This window comes from Chaetura pelagica, unplaced genomic scaffold (assembly GCF_000747805.2).
Source record: "Chaetura pelagica isolate M959 unplaced genomic scaffold, ChaPel_1.0 scaffold116, whole genome shotgun sequence".
In the NCBI taxonomy this organism is placed as follows: domain Eukaryota; kingdom Metazoa; phylum Chordata; class Aves; order Apodiformes; family Apodidae; genus Chaetura; species Chaetura pelagica.
This window is the reverse complement of record NW_009953655.1, coordinates 3,550,731-3,574,525: the sequence shown is the minus strand read 5'-3', so window position 1 is coordinate 3,574,525 and position 23,795 is coordinate 3,550,731. Positions and strand designations below refer to the sequence as shown.

At 39.4% G+C, this 23,795-nt stretch overlaps 1 protein-coding gene across 2 annotated transcripts in view; it reads right to left on the bottom strand.

The window, feature by feature from the left end:
• Positions 1-188: 188 nt before the first annotated feature.
• FAM193A (family with sequence similarity 193, member A) overlaps positions 189-23,795 on the bottom strand; it is a 50,680-nt gene continuing 27,073 nt past the window's right edge. For both annotated transcript variants that reach the window (XM_010000256.1, XM_010000255.1), the window contains 11 exons: positions 22,450-22,603; positions 22,173-22,352; positions 18,098-18,349; positions 15,588-15,786; positions 14,081-14,353; positions 13,461-13,743; positions 11,388-11,574; positions 9,382-9,612; positions 5,408-6,251; positions 2,009-2,090; positions 189-1,091 (listed from right to left, as the gene is read on the bottom strand). In XM_010000256.1, the coding sequence (XP_009998558.1) occupies positions 998-1,091; positions 2,009-2,090; positions 5,408-6,251; positions 9,382-9,612; positions 11,388-11,574; positions 13,461-13,743; positions 14,081-14,353; positions 15,588-15,786; positions 18,098-18,349; positions 22,173-22,352; positions 22,450-22,603 (2,779 nt within the window). In that variant the 3' untranslated portion in view covers positions 189-997. The remainder of the gene's footprint in view (positions 1,092-2,008; positions 2,091-5,407; positions 6,252-9,381; positions 9,613-11,387; positions 11,575-13,460; positions 13,744-14,080; positions 14,354-15,587; positions 15,787-18,097; positions 18,350-22,172; positions 22,353-22,449; positions 22,604-23,795) is intronic.

Below are 23,795 nucleotides of genomic sequence, written 5' to 3'. Positions count from 1 at the left end.
CAGCAGGAGTCTTCCTTGCAGCAGCAGAGAGCAGTTTTTCCCCTCAGGTGAGCTGGCAAACAAGCGTTCAGAGAAATATGATAAAGTTAAGAAGCATTCACTGACCAACTCTTTCACAAGATGAAATTTAGTTCAGAAAACCATTATTTTTTGGTATGTTTCTTTCTTCCCTTCCCCTACCCAATCAGAAAGAAGCAAGACACAAGTCTTCTGCCATACTAATGTATTCCATCTTTCAAAAAGAAAGACATGATTTTAATATTACTTAACAATATGTTAAAAAAGTAGCCAGTTAGGCTTCAGTGTTAATACAATTATACACTCTATAACAGATTTGATAGTGTGAGTACTGTTCTTTTTTAAATTTTCTCATTCTGCAAGTATTCTTACACAAGCTGGCTACAAGTCAGGAAAAAAAAAAAATCAAAACACAAATAGCGTAACTTGTACACTCTTAAACAGTAGATTGTGAAAGAACTGAGGAAATACTTGTCCCGTAGGAGCCTCTTTTTCATGAAGTCATGTCAGGAGAATTGTGGAGCAGATGAAAGCACAACTGACTAGGTCCATTCCTTTGTCAGGAGTCAGAGTGACAAAACATAGCTAGATGCAGAAGTGACAGGAGCCACTGCAGATGATGCAAACTAGTATTTTGGCCTCCACCCAAGCCTAAGCAATTTAAAGTCTTTGAGGCCAAGGCATTCAGAAGGAGATGGAAAAGAGCTATTGTTCCAACTCCAACAGCATACAGCTACAATCAAGTAAGTCTCACTCACAGACTACAAGCACACAAGCTAACAAATTCAGGTAGAAAGTGGCAATTTTTCAGTCTGCAAGAATTATCAGGCCAAAGGGTTCAGTGCAGATCCACACAGCACTGGGGACAAGGCAAGGCAGCACTGGCTCAAGACCAGAGAAGCTCTCAGCACAGCAGGACAGATAAGTGGAGTTGTCGTTCATTGATTCCTGCAGGGTTCCCTCCCCATATTGTGTTATTTCAATGTGCAGCAAAGGTGGTTTTTTTCAAGCTAAAATTGGACCAGTTGATGGAAAGTCTCTGCCTTGTCTGTCTGGCAGAATCCAAGCAGAATCTGAAAAGAAAAAAGCAATATATTAAAATCAAACCACAGGTGTTATATCTCTTTTGAAGAGCAGCTCTCATTCAGAAAGACAAAACTAAAAAAAAACACCACCAAAAAAGCATACCTACAAAAAACCCCCCCAAACAAACAACTTGTTCATAACTCAAATATATCATAAACCAGTTACTTTAATAGGTATCATTATGTGTATTCATGGGAAACTAGCACATCTAGCCACCACTAAAGAACACAAATTTGAGCAGATTATAGTATTATGGAAGGACGTGCTACATCATTCAAATGTGAACTCCCTGCTCATATTTGAGGAAATTAAAGATAACTAAAGTGATGCATGAATCCCAGAAGCAACAAAAATGCACAGAAAAAAAAAGTTTCTCAAGTAGAGGTTCATATTATTCTTTTACTGTCATTGCATTGGCATCCCCTCATGAATAAAACTTTTCTCAGTATTTGTTCTGAAATTTAAAATGCAAAGGTTTTTTTGAACACTTGACACCTAACAAAGCATTTTTCATATTTATTATTTTTTAAAACACTAATCAGTATTTGGTCTGTGTAGATAATAAAAGAAACATTCACACAAACTTCGCTTTTGGAAAAAAAAATGCTAACAGGCTATTTTGAAAGCCCTGATAAGAACCTGGGGGACACACAGATGATTCTGGTTCTCATTTCTGTATTTGTGCTACTCAGCTATCATCTGTGTCTGTGTAGCTACAGCTTCGGTGATTGTTGTAATATTCAGAATGTCAGTTGTAAAAGGACTTGCTACATTACAACTCAGTACAATGGAGGATTTTCTGCTAGGAGTTAGTTATTAAGCTGTGGGGGACTTGTTTTTTTTAAAACCACAGCCTATGTGGAAAAGCACAACAGCTTTATGTGTAGGGATTACAGCACTTTACCTTTTAAAATACTCCACTTCTCGCTCTGTTTCATCCATCTCCACGCTGTCTAAATCAATGTCTTTGGGTAGAAACACATCATCTACAAAGGAAAAAGGACGACACTACTTTAGATTCCATGGGAGGGGGGGAAGGAGAGCAGAAGAAGCCTGAAGAAGCTACATTAAAGATGTTTTTGTAGACCTGCCTGAACTCTCTAGACAACCGATTATTCATATATAGGCTGAATTAACAAAAATTCGTAATTTAAAAGACACTTCTTAAAACCCCTATACTAGCACCTTTGCTCAGCCTTTAAGGAGTAACACTGAGAACAGGAAGAGACTGATCAACAGTAAATTTACTGATCACATGGGTTACAAAAGATGCCGTAAACCTGGAATACACATGAGCGTGGTCAGACTATACAAAGGGCTTGATGAATCACACAACTAATAAATAGTGTCTCGCTGCCTGCAATTTGTTAGCCTTACTACTAAAAGGGCACCTTTAGAAACAGTTAAAAATGGTATTTATAAAGCAAAATATTTCAAGAATTCTGGGTTTCTAGAGCTGTTGTACTCCCTCTGGGACATGATCATCAGGCTGTGTCTGCAACAGTAAGTCATGCTACCTACAATCAGGAATTTTTAAATTTTTTTTTTAAACATGTTTTAATATGGCCTGAATTTAGGCATCAGCTATTTAAAAAAAAAAAAAAAAAGGAGAAAATCTCTAGAAAGGAAGCAATTTGAGCTTTTTCCTCTTATCTTTGCAACTTACTTCTGAAGAACCACAAAACTTTTTTACACAGAACTTCCCAAAACCTGTAATTTTCTTCAGCCTCTCCACAGAATCACAGAATCATTCTAGTTGGAAAAGACGTTTAAGTTCATTGAGTGCAACAATGTCCCAAAGCACTGTATCTCAAACACCTCCAAGGATGGTGACACATCCACCTCCCTGGGAAGCCTATTCCAGTGTTTAATTAGCCTTTCAGTGAAGAATTTTATTCTAATATCTGATCTAATCCCCCTGGGACAGCTTTAGCCTATTTCTTCTTGTTCTGTTGCTTGTGACCTGCAAGAAGAGACCAACTGCCACCCCACTACAACCTCCTTTCATTTCAGGTAGTTGTAGAGAGCAATAAGGTCTTTATAACAAAGACTTAAAGATATTTATTCTGGCGGGGCTTTTTAACAAAGACCACACCAAAACAAAAAAAGTTCTTAATAACTTTTTGTGCCTTCACTAATCTGGTATATCAACCCTATGTCTTTAAGAAATTACAGCTAAATTCAAAATTTTATATTACAATATTCTTCTTGCAGAACTAAAGTGGCAATCCATTCTTGACTCTTCAGGGAGCAGCACAATTATCTCTTTATAAATTTGGAAACATATCCCTATGTTTTTTCACATTTAAACATTAGTTTTCAGAGATTTTGACAATACTTGATTTAAGCAGCACAAAACAATTGTGAGGGGCAGGGAGGAGGAAAATACGCAGAAAGCTATCTAAGTTCTCTTACAGTTAACATTCTTCACCACCACCACTCTCTTCAATAGTTTGTCCTTCAAATGTCTCTAGTCTTCTTCTGCTTCTAATTCTAGAGTTTTGCCTTATTTCACTGACTGAAGTACATCTGTTTTGGTAAATAAAAAAAACCCAAAACACAAACACACCACAACACAGTATGCAAAGGAACTATGGTATCAGAGAAAAGGTTCAATGCTGTATCACTGCTCAACTGGCACGGAATGGAAACACTGAACATAAGAATTAGGAAGAAAGATTGGTGTGCTGACTCAACCCATCCATGGAACCACAAAACCAAAGGTGGGCTACACAATTGTAACAACCAGGAATTCAATTTACATTTTTCTAACAAAGCTTAATAAACATAAACATTCTGCAACACTGGCAGAGACCTCAAAGAATCAAGGTCAGTATCTTGAGGTGCTTACCAGATAGAATGGCAGTGGGAAATGCAATATTAAGTCATTCTGATGAATGGACATGCAATTTATGCACTGTTACCACTCAGCTCCTGGGTGATCCCAGGGGAATGACCGGGTGCTCCAAGCAGACAGATATCTGTATCACAAAACTGCCATCCCAACTGGCAGTACCAGTAGGGACCAGGCACATGCAGGAATAAACTGGTGTGCAAGAACGGCAGATTAGCAGGCTGACAAAGCCAATCAGCTACCACTGCATGTGCTTCTCACATCTGGTATTAGCTGTTACGTGTTTGCAGGAAAACCAAAATACGTTGGGAAGAAAATAGAATCATTAAGGTTGGAAGGAACCTCAAAGATCATCAAGTTCCAACCCCCCTGCCACGAGCAGGGAACCCTGCCACTAGATCAGGTTGCACAAAACCTCGTCCAACCTGGCCTTGAAAACCTCCAGGGATGGGGCATCAAAAACCTCCCTGGGCAACCCATTCCAGTTCCTCACTACCCTTATAGTGAAGAATTTCTTCCTAATATCTAACCTGAATCTCCCCTCTCTCAGTTTAAAACCATTACTCCTTGTCCTATATCTTCTCTGATGAAAAGCTCCTCCCCAGCTTTCCTGTAGCCCCTTTCAAGTACTGGAAGGTCTCCCCAGAGCCTTTTCTTCAGGCTGAACAGCCGCAACTCTCTTAGCCTGTCTTCATAGCAGAGGTGCTCCAGGCCTTTGATCATCTTGGTGGCCCTTCTCTGGACCCTCTCCAACAGGTCTCTATCTTTATGCAACTGACTTTTTAGTCAGCTCAATCTTCAATAGTTTTATTATTTCAATCAGCTAAAGACAAAGAATGTTTACTAGTACAAACTAATGTTCATGTGGAGAAAACATTCAATAGTATCAACTAATTAACATCCCACTGTAAGTTTTCACTGTCAAATAAACAATAGTAAAGAATCGTTTCCATTGACTTCAACTGTTAACGTAATTAATATATGAAAGGAATTATATCCACTGAGAAAATGCATATTTATGTATAAATGGTCATTTTTTGGTTGCAAAAACTCCTAATTCTCCTTGCTCAAAGAGTAGGACCAAGTTTAGACTATATTCTTAATGCTGTATGAGAAACAACTTGGCTTTTAGAGAAATTACAAATGGATTTCAGCATACTATTATTTTAAGTTATTCTAAGCAAGATAGGCTTTAGAGAGGAGATTTGTTTTCTTCACTGACAAAAACCATCTACAAAACCAGTATTAATTCTTCAAAGCATCCTACACCTCTTCCTTAAATAATGTCCCATTTGTTGTAATTGCAATGACTTGAGCTTCCTGGTACCAGTTTTCATTTCTCTAATTATCATTGGCAGAAATGACTGAAGAGAAATATTTCAAACTTCTGGATTTAAATGGCAATAATAAAAAAACAACTCACGCTCTTTACGCTTCATTTACACTTACCAATGGAATTGTTGATTTTGTCTCCTTTTTTCTTCTTGTTTTTCTTATTCTTGCCTTTTGGTTGAGGAGAATCTGCAAGTATAAGCTTATTGTTTTGTTGCTGTTCATTTGGTGAAGGGGATTCACTTGTTACAGGTGCTTTTTCCTCCTTTACATGGTTCAACTGTTTTTTGTTATTGTTGTTTAATTTCTTCTCCTCTTTTTTAGGTTCTGCAAGTGTTGGGAGCTCTGCTGCTTTTGCTTTGGATTCTATTTGGTTTCTAGTTTTAGTCTGAATCTCAGCTGCTTTGGGGGATTCAACAGGCTTTTTCACTTGTTCAGCGCATGGTTTGTTTATTTGCTTTAGCTTCTGTTTGCTGTTTCCTTCTTTATGTTGATGCATGATATCAAGCAGAAAAGAGAGGGGCTCATGCTGCTTTACACTCCCCTCTTTCTGATAAAGCAACTTTGAGTCTCTAGTGTTCACAGGATTGGATAGTTCACAGCCTGTTTCTGAAACCGGCCTCTGTTCTGTATGATTCACATGTCTTGACAGTGAACCCGAGGAGGTTTCTACCTTCTCTGATTGCTCAAGTGTACCATTCTGAATGTCTTCAGGTGCATTTGGGACAGATTCCTTCACTGCCTGGCAGTTTCGAGTAAGCATGTCCACCTTCTGACAGTCTTTACTTGTTCGTTCTTTCTTCTTTTTCTTCACAGCCCGCAACTGCTGTAGTTCTTGAAGCCGCTGTAGTTCTTGTTTCAGTCTCTCTTCTTCCTCTTCTTCTCGTCGCCTCTGCTCCTCAAGCAACTGGTGATGCTCCCTCTCCCTGGCTTCTGCTTCAAGGCGAGCTTTTTCTTCAAGCTACAAAATAACAGATTAATTGAAAGTGACAAATACTTCAGTTGCCCTTGAAAGTACACTAAAAGCCTTTCTATATTTCTATTTTCTGTTTCTGTAACATATGTGACTGTTGTTAATTCCAGATCTTTATCATCTTATTGCTATTGCTAAGTCTAACTAAGTATCAAATTTTTTCACCTGCTGAAAACAAAACATTCAGCTTCATTCTCAACAACTGTGCATATTAGTAAGGTAACTCCAATCTGCATCATGTTGCACCATTTACCTGATCTCTTGCTATGGTGGAACAGCTTCTGTTTCAGTGTTCATGAACATTATGAAGTGCAATAATTAAAAACATTTTACAGCAAAATACTAAGAACAATAAAGCGACATTTTAAAAGTTGTCAAAAATAGTAAGAATAGAGAAGTTTTCTGTTGTCAGCCAGAAGTTCTTTAACCACATGAAATAAAGTCACAATGGATTTTTTTCCAGCCATTACTGCAAATGCCTAAAACTTTGCTGTGTACCATTGATCTTGACTCAGTAGCAAAATCAAAGTTGTACACTGAGAACAATCATGTTCATTTATTTTCCTGCACATTTAAAAGTGCCTGTATGGGATTACTTTTTCACAGTTGGAAAAGTAATTAAAAAATCCTATGAAAATCTCCCATTACTTATGCTTGAACAGCATTGAAAAAGCAAACTGAATTGGGTGCATCAGAAACGGTGTGGTTAGTAGGTCAAGAGAGATTCTCCTCCCCCTCTATTCTGCCTTGGTGAGGCCACATCTGGAATATTGTGTCCAGTTCTGGGACCCTCAGTTCAAGAAGGACAGGTAACTGCTGGAGAGAGTCCAGCACAGAGCCACAAAGATGATGGAGTGGAACATCTCCCTTATGAGGAAAGGCTGAGGGAGCTGGGTCTCTTTAGCTTGGAGAAGAGGAGACTGAGGGGTGACTTCATCTTTGTTTACAAATACGGTAAGGGTGAGTGTCAGGAGGACAGAGTCAGGCTTTTTTCAGTGATGTCCAGTGATAGGACAAGGGGCAGTGGGTGCAAACTGGAGCATAGGAGGTTCCATGTAAACATCAGAAAAAACTTCTTTACTGTGAGGGTGACAGAGCACTGGGACAGGCTGCCCAGGGAGGTTGTGGAGTCTCCTTCTCCGGAGACATTCAAAACCTGCCTCGACATGTTCCTGTGTGATGTGCTCTAGGTGATCCTGCTCTGGCAGGGGGGCTGGACTAGATGATCTTTCCAGATCCCTTCCAACCCCTAGAATTCTGTGATTCTGTTAATTTTGCAAAATTAATTTTATTTATAAATAACTCACTAAGCACTCAAGTTGCAAAATCATGCTACAAAATGAACATAAAAAATGTAACTTATTGTCATCAGATCTTCCCAATCCCTGGAAGCAGTTACAGAATGCAGAATTAGTGCCAGTGAGGAAACCCACAAACAAAAAGTATTTTCAGTGCAATCACACAATTTGACCACAATTCAAAAACAGCCAGCAACCAAACTCATTGTGGCCTAAACGTTACACCTAAGGCTGACACCTGAACTGCAGTATGAAAAGCTACTTTCCTGCTTGCTCATCTAAACAAAAACATATACTTCCTCTCACTTTAACTCAGCAAATATTGTTTTCAAAAATAACATCACTGTTACACATTGGAGCTTTTTAAAAATGCTTTTGCCTATTTCCATTTGAGAGCACCTGTAATTATTTTTCTTCCCTGTCCCGTCTCTGCAGCTTGCTACTTCACCCCAGCCTGGGACAGCCCTTCATGTCATCAAGTGACACAGCACTTAACCTCTCAATCAGGAGAGCAAGGTGCCCAGTGAAATCATTCTAAAAATATCAAATATTGAATTTTCAGCTCTTGTAAAAGCACTGACCTTATGTTTCCGGGCTTCCTATCGAGATACTTTATCATAACAATTTTGCCAATACAGAAAGTTTTCTAACTTCCCCCACTTTTATACATCTATTCTACAAAACAATCAAATTCTTAGTATTTCTAACACTTAAAATTGAGGGAAATTCCAGTCTAGAGCTGACTTGGAACAAAACACATGGCAATGATATTGTGAGGAATCTTCCCAGTCTCCTATGTAACTCCTCAGGTAGCATCAGAACAGGTAAGGTAGCTCTGTTTATATAAACAGGTAGTGTACCAGAAACTACACAAGAAACAATTACACAGAATCACAAAACCACAGAATGTTTTGATTTGGAAGAGACCTTAAAGATCATCGAGTTCCATCTCCCCTGCATGGGCAGGGACACCTCCCACTAAAACAGGCTGCTCAGAGCCCCATCCAACCTGCCCTTCAACACCTCCAGGGATGGAGCCCCCACAACATCTCTCGGCAGCCTGTTCCAGTGTCTCACCACCCTCACACTGAAGAATTTACACCTGATCTCTAACCTAAATCTCTCTTCTTTCAGCTTAAAACCATTTCCCCTTGTCTTCTCACTGCAAGCCCCTGTGAAAAGACCCTCCACAGCTTTCCTGTAGGCCCCCTTCAGGTACTGGAAGGCCACTGTGAGGTCCCCCCACAGCCTTCTCTTCTTCAGACTGAACAACACAACTCCCTCAGCCTATCCTCATAACAGAGGTGCTCCAGCCCTCAGACCATTTTCATGGCCCTTCTCTGGACACATTCCAACAGCTCCACATCTTTCTTGTGCTGGGGGCACTAGAGCTGGATGCAGTGTTCTAGGTGAGGTCTCACCAGGGCAGAGTAGAGGGGCAGAATCACCCCTCTCAGTCTGCTGGCCACATTTCTTTTGATAAAGCCATGGATGGAGTTGGCTTTCTGGGCTGCAACTGTACATGGGTGGCTCATGTCCAGCTTTTGATCCACTGGTACCCCCAGGTCATTTCTCACAGGGCTGCTCTCAAGTGTGACTTCCCTCAGCCTGTACTGATATCTCTGGTTGCCCCGACCCAGGTGCAGGACCCTGCACTTGGCCTTGTTGAACCTCATGAGGTTCACCTGGGCCCACTTCTCTAGCTTGTCCAGGTCCCTCTGGATACCATTATTATAAAGTCAGTATACAGCGATATACTTACAGAGAGAGCACAAACTCAAAACTATGAGGTCTAGGATAAATATACTTTTATGTCTTACCTTCCTTTGCTTATGTCTGGCTCGCTTGGCTGCCCGAGAACTGCTTACTGGTTTGGTTTCAGAGCTGTTTATAAATTGTAGCAAGTCTTCCACCTTTCGATGGTCAACAACACTTTCCCTTTCAGAGATCTGATCTGGTTTCTTCGGCTGTTCCTCTTTCCTTTTAGTTAGACGCAAACGAAGCTTTTCTCGCATCTCTGCATAATTTCTACTGGTTGGTGCAGCTGGAGGCTGAAAGAAACGAGACAAAAAATGTGATTACTAAATATAAAAATGTCATTGGCCTAATGCTTTTCAGATCTTCAAATTACTTGCAAGGTGCAAACCTGAATATCAAACTCCTCATTGCTTGTACATGTACCTAAAGGTGTATTTAACAGGCAACAGGCCTGTCAGACTCGGTGCTAGGTTGTGAACTGCATTTCCAGCTGAAAGGATGGCTGATCTTGTGGAAGAATGCACAGCTGAGAAGACAGAAAAATACCCTTAAAAGCAAGAAAGGAGCAGACATTTGCTGCTGTTTCTATTTTCTGTGAAGTCTGTTTCAGAGTTTGGGCTACATGGGCCTCTGGACTGTAACTGTGAAGGCCTGATGACCCTGCAATGAGGTGTGCCAGCCAACCTCCAGCAGAGTCACATCAATAACTTGTTAACACTGCTGTGAGTTGAATCCCTGCATCATCTTTTGTATCTGTACTCTCATCCATTGCTTCTGCCTCTCAACTTCTCATTTCTCCTCCTCTCCTGCTGTCTTGGCCTTTCCCCTTCTGCACCAGATCTGGTGCCCATCTGTTTGGGGCTACACCAGTTCACAACTCATTAATCAGCAAAACAAAGCCTATTACCTTAAAAATCCTGTAGCATTCTGCCACTTCAGCAAAATTTGTAACGTACTGTGCAATCAGATGACTGTCAAAAACAGATCAATCATGGACATGGTGGGAACAATCAACAAGAAATGGGATCTTCCTGTCCCTTTCAGCCATAGGGCAGGGGCTTTTAATTCACTTCAAGACCTAATTTGAAACTGCGTATGATCAAATAGATGGCCAATAAACTGAGCTTCTACTTCAAACAGGAAAAAAATGCCAGACTCAAATTCTACTAGTTAACTGATTACTAAAACAGATTATATATGAATTTACAAATGAGGCCAGTATAAAAACAAAATTTCAAGTTAAGAAAATAATTTAATGTGGCAATGTAACAGCATTTAGCATTTCATTTGTGCAAATGAAAATGCATGATTACAAGAATTCACTAGACATCGTATTGGCAATGAACTTAAGGATGCTTCAGACAAAGTGCTCAGTATTAAAACAAGGAAAATAAGAGAAAAGACTCTGTATAACCTGCATGTGTTAGAACTTTGCAATTTCTTCAAAACACCCTTTGAATACAAATACATGTCAGCGCCTATCAAAATGGACCAGTAAAGAAAATGGTTTGTAAAACTGAAAGCAGGAAAAATGCAGTTTGGGTTTTCTTTTGGTAAAAGTATGAATTATACTTACAATGCCCAAGTTTTATGTACGAACACTTCTGTGGTTTTTTTAATTTTAAGTCAAGCTAATACTTTGATGACTGCTGCTTTCACAGACAGCAGAATGGCTCATAAATTGCCACAAACATTTAAAAAAATAAACGTACTTTAACCAAAACTCATAGCATTATTTATAATTACACTACTACAGATAAGTGCACAAATCTTGTAAAGTTATTTAAATGGCTCAGTGCCCGTGTTTGTAGTTCCAAACATGCTACCTATTGTCCAAGTCAGTTGCTTTCTAAATCCTTTAGTAATTTTTATTCTTCAATTGCTTTTAGCAGAAGTTTGCTTCAATTTCTCATTTCAAATATGAAAACTACTTTCTAACTCTTTTTACTACTCCTTGAGTGAGCTCCAATGCCACCCCCTTAGTTGCAGTCTGATAAATCACATGCAAATGAGGATGAGTAAGTGACAAAAAAAGCAAATTAAAAAACATTAAAATCCAACAACTTACTCCTCCATGGCCGAAGAACTCACAGTAACAGCAGTCACAGTATTTTCCTTCCTTCTGATTTGTGGATGTTGAGGTACTGGAGCTATGCTCTGAACAGCTGTCTTCATCTTGGCTCTCCTCTCCATCATACTGTTGATGATCATATGTGTTACTGTTCTCACAGCGATGGCCCTCACAGTCAGGATCACTATGTTAAATTAAGAAAAAGACTATGAAACCTCCAGATTGTAAAAAATAAGGTATTTTTAAAAAAAATAATAAAAAAATTATGTGTGCATCTACCAGAAACAATGACCTCTAATGGGGACATCAGCCACCAGTGAAGCATCAAATCCTAAAGCCTTCATCCAGCAGCTTGCAACTGGAGATGCACAAAACCAAGCAGCAAGATAAGATGATACATGGAAAAGGATTTTATAAAAACTCATTCAGTGACTCACTGAACAAGTAGCCTAGAGAATGAGTTTTCAAACTATTCTTCCTGGCTTTGTACAGGTTAAATAGTTTCAGAACTAGTGATTTCAGCTTTTTATATGGTATGGTTTTGAAACTGCTGCACATCTCATCATTTGTGATCTGAAGAGAGCAGTGCATTTGTGAAATACTCAATTTGTTTCTACAATCCCCTGGTTTAAAATAGATTTTCAAGCTCTTGACTTAACTAAATTCAAGGTCAGCTAAAAACAAGATATTCCTATTACCCTGTTTGCACCTTTGTTTTCCAGGGGAAATAACAAGCATGTCTCTTCACTAAGCAGATATATAGCAGTTTATTCCCTCCAGAGCTCTGCATAACTGTGCACCAAACAGATCTACTGTCCAGTCCTTCTAAAACTGATGTGATCTTGCTTCAAAAGTCAAAAGTACTTAAAAAATCCCCATTCATCCAGCATTAGAATTTCTTCGGTCTTCTGTTAGAAAGGTGAAAACAGACCATAATCTTCTGTCTTATCTGCAAAATTTACACGAATCTTTTTTAACCTCACTTCACCCTTCCCACCCTCATCTCCCCTGCTTTTCAGCAATTAGTGACCAGAACAGAATTAAGTTATTCAACTCAGTATCCTAGTTAGGGAAAAGGCATGCAAAACCACTGCACATAACAGGAGATCCTGCCAGTCAGTGTAAACATTCTGACTAGTCAGTCTGAGTAGCCCTTGCAGCACTATTTCTTGCTTGCTGAGAGGCAGAACTACAGCACCCAGTGGCATAGTGGGGAAGCACACCCTGGGGGTAACGGGGAAAATTCCAAGGAAATCAAGGCTTCATCAGTTCTATCACTCAGGCACTAGACTGAAGACTAGAGCATAAAGCAGTCCCATTATAGCACATCAAATCGTCTGCAACAGTTGTTTCTGGGTTCTCTTCCAGTTCATTCCTTCCAATTGCTTCTCTGTTAACACCTGCACTCATCAGGCATATTGAAAGAGCTGGCACTGTTGCCTGTCTGCCAAAACACAATGCCGCCAGAAGACAGCTCCACCAAACTTGCCTCTCAACCTCCAAGACCTCTGCAAACCTTCAGAGATAAGAACATCATTTCCCACCAGTTAAATGGTAGGACTGATACCTAAAAAGTCTTACGTGCAGTCAGAAAAACGTGTTAACATATGGCAGGTTTCAAGACCATGTATGACCTTTTCATATTTAGAGCTACATCTGTCTACATACTTAAGTTTTCACAGCTTTTTATTCCTGCTTGCCATGTAACATCAAAATGACAGAAAATAGATACATTGTACAACAGGTTTGTGTGTCAGCAGCAGCAATTGCTACCAACAATGATGTAGTAAGGAAGAGTACAGCTTGACTTATTTATGCCAGGCCACAACTTATACAAGTGAGCAAACATTTGTTTTTAAGCCTCTAAACTTAGAAAGTGGGTTCTGCAATGGAATTTGTATCTGTGAAGTCTCCTACCAAGTAAGATGCTAAGTATCAAAACTCAGTCTTATTTGCTGAACACACAGACAGCTACTCTTTCATGGTACAAGCAGTGGCAAAGGAGAAGAGGTATCTGCATATTAATTCTCCCTCCACTGTAAAAAAGAACGACAATAACAACAAGCTTACCTGCAGACACTTGGTGGGGCACTTACAGAGCTGTCTGTGGTTGAAGTTGGAGGTGCAACTGTAGTAGGACAAAGACCTGAATGAGGATCCACAAATCCAGGGGCTGTTGCAGCAGTTTTGGGGAAAGAAGGAGCAGCAAGATTTGGAAGATGTGGTGTAGAAGATGGAGACAGTGCAGCAGGAGACAGTGAAGAAAGGGATGCTAAACTGGTAGGACTATTTCGTGGTGCAACTGGTGCAGAATGCCTATGGTCTTCTTTATTAATATTGTGGAACACTTCACCTAAATTGGGAAAAAGAGAAACCTTTTAAAATTAAAAATAACTAATATGCCACAATTAACTACCCAAACAATCATGCAAAGTGCCAGACGTCCTCAGCTTCCCTAAAAATAGGGTAGTATTTCAATGCTTTTCTAAATCCCGAACTCCAAAATCAAGGACTTTTATATAGTTCTTTAATCTAGGAGTAGAGAGACTATGATTCAAGAGTAGCAAGAACAGTGATTAACAAAAATCATCAAGATACATAATATTACCAAAAAGCCCACATAAATCTTTATGATTAGCTAAATGTATTGGAGTCAGTTGCTATGTTGACTGTGAATTACAAAATCTTACCTATTGATGAAGGTCTCTTGGATGATACTTTGAACTGGTTGCTGCTTGACTGCACTGTAGTAGCTGTGCAGGAGACAGAGGAAGTGGCAGAAGAGGTTGCCATGACAACTTTATTAGCTTCCATAAAGGCATCCTGGAAATTATACAGACATTTCTTCTTTGCAGCATTTTTTTTCTCTTTGCTGTCAGTAACTGCAGCTGCTTCATTGCTAGATGTAGTAGGAAGTGCTTCAGGTCTTATTTCTGAGAGTGCTGGTGCTAATATATCACTCCCTTCAATTGAAACACACATAGTAATTAAGAATTACAGAATTGTCTTTATGGCATTTAGAATTAAATATTCAGTAATTCAGATGCAAGAATGTATTGTTAGTGTTGGCCTGGTAGGATTAGTGAAGTGATCCTCCTTTCCCTCTCAAAGAATATAGCTATTAGAAAAAAGCATTAAGAAGTCTAAGAGCAAAAGTCACAAACCTTAACATAAAAATTTTAAGAACACTACTAAATGTGTGTTAACAAGTGGTAAAGATGTTACAGATAACTTTACCAACTTGTAATTCAGAACTGGACATCACAGAATCACAGAATGTTGGGGGGTTGGAAGGGACCTCCAAAGATCATCAAGCCCAACTCCCTGCCAGAGGAATAAATTCACATGCCAAGTACAGAAGCTTCACTATCTGAAGTCCAGGTTAGCCATGCAACAATACACAGGAACAATATTGCCTTCTATCAGTATAACATCATACATCTTATCTTTACTTGGCAATTCCAGCTAACTACAGTAACCCCTTTGTGACAGACCCTCCACACAAGCCTGGCAGTAACCTGTTTGAACAGCTACCCATAACTACATTTATAAATGGATGAGCTATGCTATTAGGGAAGTTTTCTGGAGGTTTTTAATGCCTTTTACATACCAGACCAACAAAATAAAAACGACATTTTAATATTTGCAATCATGTGAATGGAAAGCTATATATCTATATATGTTATTTCCCTTCTATCCTTTTAAACTTTAACACTTAGTATTTCCAAAGGCTTCCTGGCTTAAATTAATCTTTTGTTTGCTTCATGTCTGTCTTTTCAAAGGACAATGCAGTTATCTCTGCACATGACAAGTAGAATGTAGAACCACATAACCCATCTTCTCACAACCTGCCAGAAAAAGAGCAGGCCTCTGTGGCAGAAGACCGTAGAGTTACTTGTTTCCCGTTAATTCCCATTTCTTTGCAAGACTAAACTTCTGAAGACAAAAGCACCTCTTCAGTGGCCATAGATGGAAAATAGCATGCTCTTCTTCTGCTTTTAACATCCTCTCCCCAGTACATAATTTATTTTTCAATTACCAGCCCTACTGGAGTAGAAACAGCAGCAAACCTCTGCCAGAATCCAGTCTTACAAAACCATGATGATGAAACCTACCATGCCTGGAAAAAAGTGTCACACTACATTTCAAAACATAAGGCTTTTATCTAGTCAGTGTGAACTAGTAACAAACCCTCACCAGGAATTGTATCAGGCAAGAAAGTAGCAGGATTCCAGTTCTTGTCATTCATCATCTCTGATCCCCAAAGACTTATAAATTTAGAGCTATTCCAATCTGGAGTGTTACCAAAACAGCTTGGATAAATATGATCTTGGAGAGATGCATTGAATACTTGATGCTTGTTTGTATGATTCTGAACTGGAGCTGGCGGTAATGCCTACAAAAATAAGAGTATTTTCCTCATTAATATTCTGTTTGCTTACACAGTCACTCCAACAGCAATATTCAGATCATAGTGTTTCAATTGTGAAGCCATTATAAAAAGCATAACATGCAATATTTCCCTGAATGGTAAAAAGACTGATTTGTTGCTTTTTAATTCAGATAATAGACTACACAGATTGTATGTATATATTTTAGAACCACAAATATTGCTTTTAGGTTCAGCTGACTGATTAATACAAAAGTGTTCTTCAAAAATACTTGGGTTAATACATATTGTATGAATTGTACTTGTATCAACATAGAATTTGCTAGAAATTACCTTTCAAAGCCCAAGCTCCGAAAATCAATCTTCTGCAACATGACAATCATTATCACGTAAGACTATTGTGATAAAGGGACTAAAAACACTTCAAGATTGAAAATAAGCACCATAGAAAAAGAAATAAAACACCTAATATTTGAAAACAATTTTAAAGTTGATTATATTCTGCTTTTTCCATCTCCAGGCTCCTGACTTGAAACTTAACAGATAAGAAATACATCCTTTTATTCTAAGAAGCAACTGAGGAAAAAAAAAAAAGAACATAAGATCTTTTTTCCTTTTTTGAGAGGCAAGTTGTTCTGGCTCATCCCATTCGTTCTAGCTGAAATTGCTTATTCACATTCTAAAATGTAACTTTCTCCCAAAGACCTGTGTGATGCATTTTATAGTTCAATTACTGTCACCTTTAAAAAAGCCAAGGAAAACTGAGTTTGTAGAAGTAGATAAAGGTACTAAAAATATCAGCTGAGTCCAATGACATTTCTAACATCGAAGTCTAAACATTCACGGCCAAGCAAACCACTTATATACCCAGTTTCCTTTTTCTATCCAGAAGAATTTTCACCATCTGACTAATGATGAAGGTGTGAGGTGCTGGAATACCCTGCATGAAAGAAAACTTCTATACATGGGTAGAAGGGAACACTTCAGAGGGTAGCACAGCCTACCCATGATGAACCAAGCCTGATCCAGCAGGACACATCAGCTGATTCACTACCAGCTCTGCTGAGTTCAGCTGGTTCTTCAAAGGAGAAACCTCTCTAAAGCTTCAGCTTCCACCTATGTCTTTCTTGCTCCAGCATAACAAATACACAGATCCCAGTTGGTTCAGAGCTAATAGGTCTGGCCTGCATTACAAAGCCACACAGTGCTGTCAGCTGTCTACTCTGTGTGGGGCTCCTTGTGCAGCCTTGACAGTGCGCTGCAGATGTTCCACTACACAAAAGTCTTCCGAAAAGAAAGACAGCAGAGATCAGAGAAGGGAGGTGGAGCATAAGGGACTGCCATAAGGGACATGGAAAGAGCTCATGAAGCTTGGCAGAAAGTAGGGTGTAACAATTTGGGCTTTCAGAAGAACTGCAGAAGGCTGTTGAGAAATGGCAGGCCAGCACACTGCAGTTAAGGAACTGGTGCACTGTGATGAACATAAGGAATGGACATCGATAACCAGGAAAAAGGGAAGGGGATGGACAGTAAGTAATAGTCATCTAAATGAACTAATTACTCCCTCTGCAGTCACAAGATCACAGGGCCAGATGAAAGGGAGATGACAGGAATATATACCTAATGACAAAGGCTTTCCGCCTTTCCGCAGCACCCACAGTTCCGCTGATTTAAATACTATGTGACACAACACCACATTAAGAGTAAGTCTTGCTTTTGACTCACACTTCTAAAAAGCAGTCACCTGGTCCCAATCCTTGTTCTACCTCTTTCTTTTATTTATTACTTACAAGTTTTTGGTCAAAAGAATTCTGCAGAACCTGTAAAAGCAAGTTCTCTCAAACCACAAAAACACTTAAAACCAGACTCCTATGCCTCAATTGTTGCAAAAAAAAAATAAAATTAATCACTAAAATTTTGAACTAGAAAATTCAGGCTATTATTGCCAAAATGAAATATTAAATTGTGACCTTCAATATATAGGGAATGAAGTCTTAATTGGTCCTATCACAATGACTAAGGCCCCACTACTGTTTCCACTACTGAAGACTCACTAGACTCCACATTCTTTCCAATCACAGTAAGGAAAGGATCAATCTTCCTGACAAAAGCTGCCCTTACCCCTGCTGTATGAACTTTCCACCAGTTCTGAATCTATTCCCTACGCCTCACTACTGTCTCCAAAAAGATTACTATAAACAGATCACAATTTAAAGCAACTTTCATGGTTTCAATAATACTCAGTCATGCTGCTTTACACAGGTGTAGAGTATTTTTCCTGGGATCAGGATGCATCCATCTATTTTGTTAGGCTTACCTTATTATGTGTAAATGGAGAAGCTGTGTACAAAGTGGGATGGATAAGTGGACGAGTCAGATGAGGAATTGTATGCAATGGTATGTGTCCATGGATGTGAGGATAAAGATGAAGTGCAGGATGTGCAGGTTTTTCAGGATTCATAAACTGGTGACCAGCAGGCAAGCGTCCAGTTGCAAGTGCAGAGGCTGTTAGACCAGAGGCTTCTTGTTTGCAAACATGACATTCACAAGCATTTGGTCCTTGATCACCCTATAAACAAATACAATTTTAAAAATTAATTTTCAATCTACTTGACAGACAACGAAAATCAGCTATTTTCCCCAACTTTTTTTCTTAGTAATCATTAGTATTTTCAAACCATCTATATAATTCTTTCACCTAATACCAATGGAAGAACCTTGTAAATTCAGTAAAAGCACTAGTGAAGTATCTTTATTTTTAGAAGAAAAGAATGCCCTAAAAATTGACAGCACTATATACTATGCAGATACTTAATGTCTACTACCAGTGACAACAAGTGATACTCAAAACCCAACCAGACACAGTACTGAGCAACCTTCCCTAGATGACCTTGCTTGGAGCAGGAAAGCTGGACTAGACTATCTGCAGATACCCCTTCCAAACTCAGCTATCCTGTGATAGTGTGAAGCAGACATTTCTCACAAAAAAAATCATGATTGCATCAACCATAAGAATTCCATGCCTTATTAGAATCTTTTACTGATCCTAAGGTATTGTTAGTCTCTTTTGCCTATACAGTATCAAAACTTCAGAAGAAATGCAGCCCAAGAAAGAGCAGCTACATTTTCCCCTCTCAGCTCAGTACTTCTTTCTGCCACTGCCATCTGACACTCCCTAGAAGATATTATCACCAGAATCAACTCCAGGAACACTTCTCAATTGCTATCTTCCCCAGCAGTGTGGCAGTTCACATTTTTCCAAAAAACAGTATTAGCTAACTTAGCTTTCTAGTAAATAATTGACAGGTGATATTTGTCAATATACCTTCCTCTCAGAAACAAATAACTTAATTATCACTTAAAAGCACTACAGCCTTTGACATAAATTATATTTTAACAACAAAGGATTTAATAAACCACCAAGTAAAGTTATTTAATTAATTAGGTGTATAGAGAGGAAAAAAATATTCTCAGTAAAAAATAGTATTATCAAGAAACCCATAGTAATCTACTAAGAAATGAACATAGGTAAAAGACAACAAACAACACTGTGAAATTCAAAATTCAGTATTCAATTCTGACCAACCTTTGGCTACTAAGAATGAAAAGGAATCCAAAGAGAAGTAAAGATATCAAGTAAAAGAGCAATCCCAACAGATGATGCAAAAAAAATCTCAAATGCACGTGACATGTACCAGTAAAATCAATCACTTTAATGTTGTGTTACAAGGTTGATGCTCAGCTCTGACCAGAAAATCAGACTATAAAGTCATTAAGAGTTCTTCAGAAGCATTCTGAGAAAACTCTTTTTCCTCAAGGAAAACAAAAAAGAGAAGATTAAAAGTGCCTTTTTATCCTGCATTTTACTTCCCTAAAGCAAGTAGACTAACCATCTCATTTGATTTTCCAAAAATACTGAATCTGTTCAGCAATTTCAAACTAGTTTGTCAGAGGTCTCAGCCACTATGTCAGTCATACACAGGAAAAAAACTCAGCACCTCAGTGAAAGAAAAATAGCTTAATACTCCTAACACAGGAGAAAATACCTCCAGTGCAAGAGTTTATAAATATCAAACACAGGGGACCATCTTATGGGAGTTCCCCCCTGACTGTTGGCTAAGCTCTCAAAGGCACCCCCTCCATTGTGGATTATTTGGTGCAATAAGCAGTTAAAGCAACTGGTTGGTTCTCTCCCAGAGCAGTGAGCCCATCCTGTAGCTGCAGGGTAACTCAGACTAAAAGCCACACTCTTGCAAAGACAAGTCCATGACATGCTTTGGTGCTTAGCTGCTACGCCAAACAGAACTACCCACTGAGAAGATACTCTAGGCTTCATTTGCTGGGTGGTTTACAATAAAGAGCTTAATAATCCTAAACTATTAAAACCATTTAAAAATCATCAATTAACCCAAGATCCATGCCATTAATCATGCAGTGGATTTAACTACACAAGGTTTCAATTGGAAAGGTTAGTCCTCAGACGTAATACTGAGAAGTGCCTGTAAACTTAGTACTTTCACCATTTTCCCTTTCTCCCCATAATTAATTTCAAATAACATTTAACAAAGACACAGCTCAAACTTTCACACAGAATCATGGAATTGTCAAGAGTTGGAAGGGACCTCTAGAGATCACCCAGTCCAACTCCCGTGCTAAAGCAGAATCCCCTAGAGCACATTACTCAGAGCTGCATCCAGGGGGGTCTTGAGTATCTCCAGAGAAAGGGATTAACTCCACAACCTCCCTGGGCAGCCTGTTTCAGTGCTTTGTCACCCTCATTGTAAAGAAGTTTTTTCTCATATTTAAATAGAACTTCTCATATTCCAGCTTGTGCCCATTGTCCCTCATCCTGTCACTGGGAACTATAAGAGTTTGGCTCCATCTTCCCTTCACCTAACCTTTAGATACTTGTAGGCATTAATAAGGTCTCCCCTCAGCCTTCTCCCCTCCAGACTGAAAAGTCCTAGCTCTCTCAGCCTTTCCTTATAAGGCAGATGCTCCAATCCCCCAGTCATCTTTTCTGCCCTCCCCTGGACTCTTTTTTGTAGCTCCCTCTTAAACTGGGGAGCCAAGAAGTGGTCGCAGTTCTCCAGATGTGGCCTCACCAGGGGGAGGAGAATGATCTCTCTCGACCTCCTGGCCACACTCTTCCTTATGCACCCCAGGATTCCACTGGCCTTCTTGGACCCAAGGGCACATTGCTGGCTCATGGACAATTTACTATCTACCAGGACTCCCAGATCCTTCTCCTCAGAACTGATTTCCAGCAGGTCCACCCCTATCCTATACTGATGTATGGCTTTCTTCCTCCCCAAGTGCAGGACCCTACACTTGCCCTTGTTAAAGCTCATTATGTTCCTCTCTGCCCAGCTTTCCAGCCTGTCCAGGTCACACTGGATGGCAGCACAGCCCTCTGAAGTGTCAGCCATCCCTCCCAGTTTGGTATCATCAGTGAACGTGGTGAGGATACACTCTGTCCCTCATCCAGGTCATTGATGAATATGTTGAACTAGACTGAACCAAGTACTGGTCCCCGGGGGACATCGCTGGCTATAGGCCTCCAACTGATCACAACCCTCTGAGTTCTGTCACACAGCCAGCTCTCAATCCACCTCACTGTCCACTCATCTAGTCCACACTTTGAGTTTCCTGATGAAGATGTTATGGGAGACAATGTCAAAAGTCTTGCTGAAATAACGTCCTACTGCTCTCCTCTCATAGAAGGCAAACAGATTGGTCAAGTGGGATTTACCCTTGGTGAATCCATGCTGACGTCTCCCAATGACTTTCTTTGCTTCCACATATTTTGAGATCACATCCAGAACAATTTTGTCCAACCCCTTACCAGGGACAGAGGTGAGACTAACCGGTCAGTACTTCCCTGGGTCCTTGTTGCCATTTTGGAAGACTGGAGTGACACTGGCCTTCCTCCAGTCTTCAGGTACCTCTCCTGTCCTCTATGACCTCTCAAAGATGATGGAGAGTAGCCAGCAGTAACATCTCCCAAATCTCTCACAACTCCTGGATGTATCCAATCAGGGCCCATGGATTGAGGGATGTCCAGTTTGGCTAAGTGGCCTCTAATCCAGTCTTTCAAGAAGAAATGCTTCTGATTTTCTGTTTCTCATTCACTCAGGTAGGAATAAACTTTTTCTCCCCTTCTACTGAAGCTATCTCCTATGTAACTAACATATTTCAGGTTTTGACTGTAGGAAGATATTAGCTATGATGATATACAATCAGCTGAAAAATATTTTTAGGGATCATACCCATCTACTGATAAAAATACATTAAAAGTTAAATATACAATTGAAGATGTAAATGAATGGTCATTCAAGCAGCCACAATTCAAAAGTTTATTTACTAAAAAGGTTTCTTTTAGACTACTATACCTGCTGACTGGGGTAAGAAGGTGGTGGACTATCAATTTTTGCTTCATCTTTCCTTAAAGTCCTTTTTCCTAGAGACATTTCTTCCTTTTGAGTCCCTGGTGGTTCACCACTGCTCTCCCCATCTGCTTCTTCATCATCTGCTTCTGAGGAACTGCTGCTAGTACTGCTCACCTGAGGAGACTGGACAACATTAACTCATTAACACAAGGGTGACAGGCCTTTCTCCAGCGAGCACATCCAAGTGCCACAAAAAGCCAAGACACTGTAAATAGTGTACCTCATCTTTCAGTGCCATGTTTTCACCTCCGCCATTTAGCTCACTGTGAATTCCATTCATGTTGGCTACCACCTCTGCATCATCGTAGTTATTCAGTGGGTAGATATCAGCAAATTTTGCTGATAAAGGTGCAACATCTTCATCATCACTACCACTGAGGAGAAGAGAGGCTTAGATAAACCACAGTGCTCAGTAACCTCAGGTAGAGTGCCAAAATGAAATGAAGTTGACAGCATCAATTATTCCAACTGGGAGTCAAAAGATTGTCTTCCAAGTCATTTACCTTATTTTTTCAAGGAAGTTAAAACAAGCAACTTGCCATATAATCCTACTGAACACAGTGGTTGCATGCCTGAATGACAGACTGGATCAAAAATCAGTTTCTTTACTATTTCTGTGTAAAATGTCTTCCCGCCACATTTTTCTGACCAAATAATTATTTTCTATCAAAGTAATAATGTCAGGATATGGATGACCTTTAATTTGATGAAAAAAAGCCTTATGCCAATTATTTTCTTCATAGGTGTGAAGTGGAAAAAAGTACATTATAAAATTGAGCTTTTCCATACACTAAATGTCAAGCCAGTAACAGTATGTAGGGCACACTGAGAACATCACAGTAACTCTAATTTCTCCATAGCAATTAGTTTCTAGACAACCTCACATCTACATGCTTTTCAGAATCTGCTCTAAAATACTTAATGGATTTTTTTTTCCATACAGACAGCTAGTAGAAGAACATGAATGTTTAATTATCCGCTCCAGGGAAGCATGGCAAAGATTGGTTGGTTCATGTTTCTACAGCAATCCAGAGCCCTTAAAAGAGCTCTTAAACTGTGCACTTTATCTTTTTGCCTTCCATAAGATACTGTGCCAAAACTTAATTACATGATGGCACCATTAGGCATATTTCAAATGTGCAACAAGGAAATAACACACAGCAGATATGAGATGTAAAATGGCTCTTCCCCAAGAAGCAGTGATATTTCCCTAGCTAAACGAAAAACTAAAATATACAAAAAAGCTAAAAAAAATGTAGCTAAACATACTGTCACATAATCTGTTTTCAAGTGCTCCCCAAATGAGTTCAGAAACTCAAGTCTTGATGTGGATGTTTAAACCACTGATGGTAGTAAATGCAAATGTAAATGTTTAAAGGAAATTAATCTGAGTGAAGTGCTATTCATCAGGAACATCCCACACATCTGCACTGTTATTGTTCATAGCACCACATTAACACGGGATGTTAATACCAATTCCCTTGACTGTACTGACAACAGATATTTTGCTAGTGTTCCCACAAGTACTGAAGTTGAGTTTTTTAAATATTTGTTTGGAAGATTACA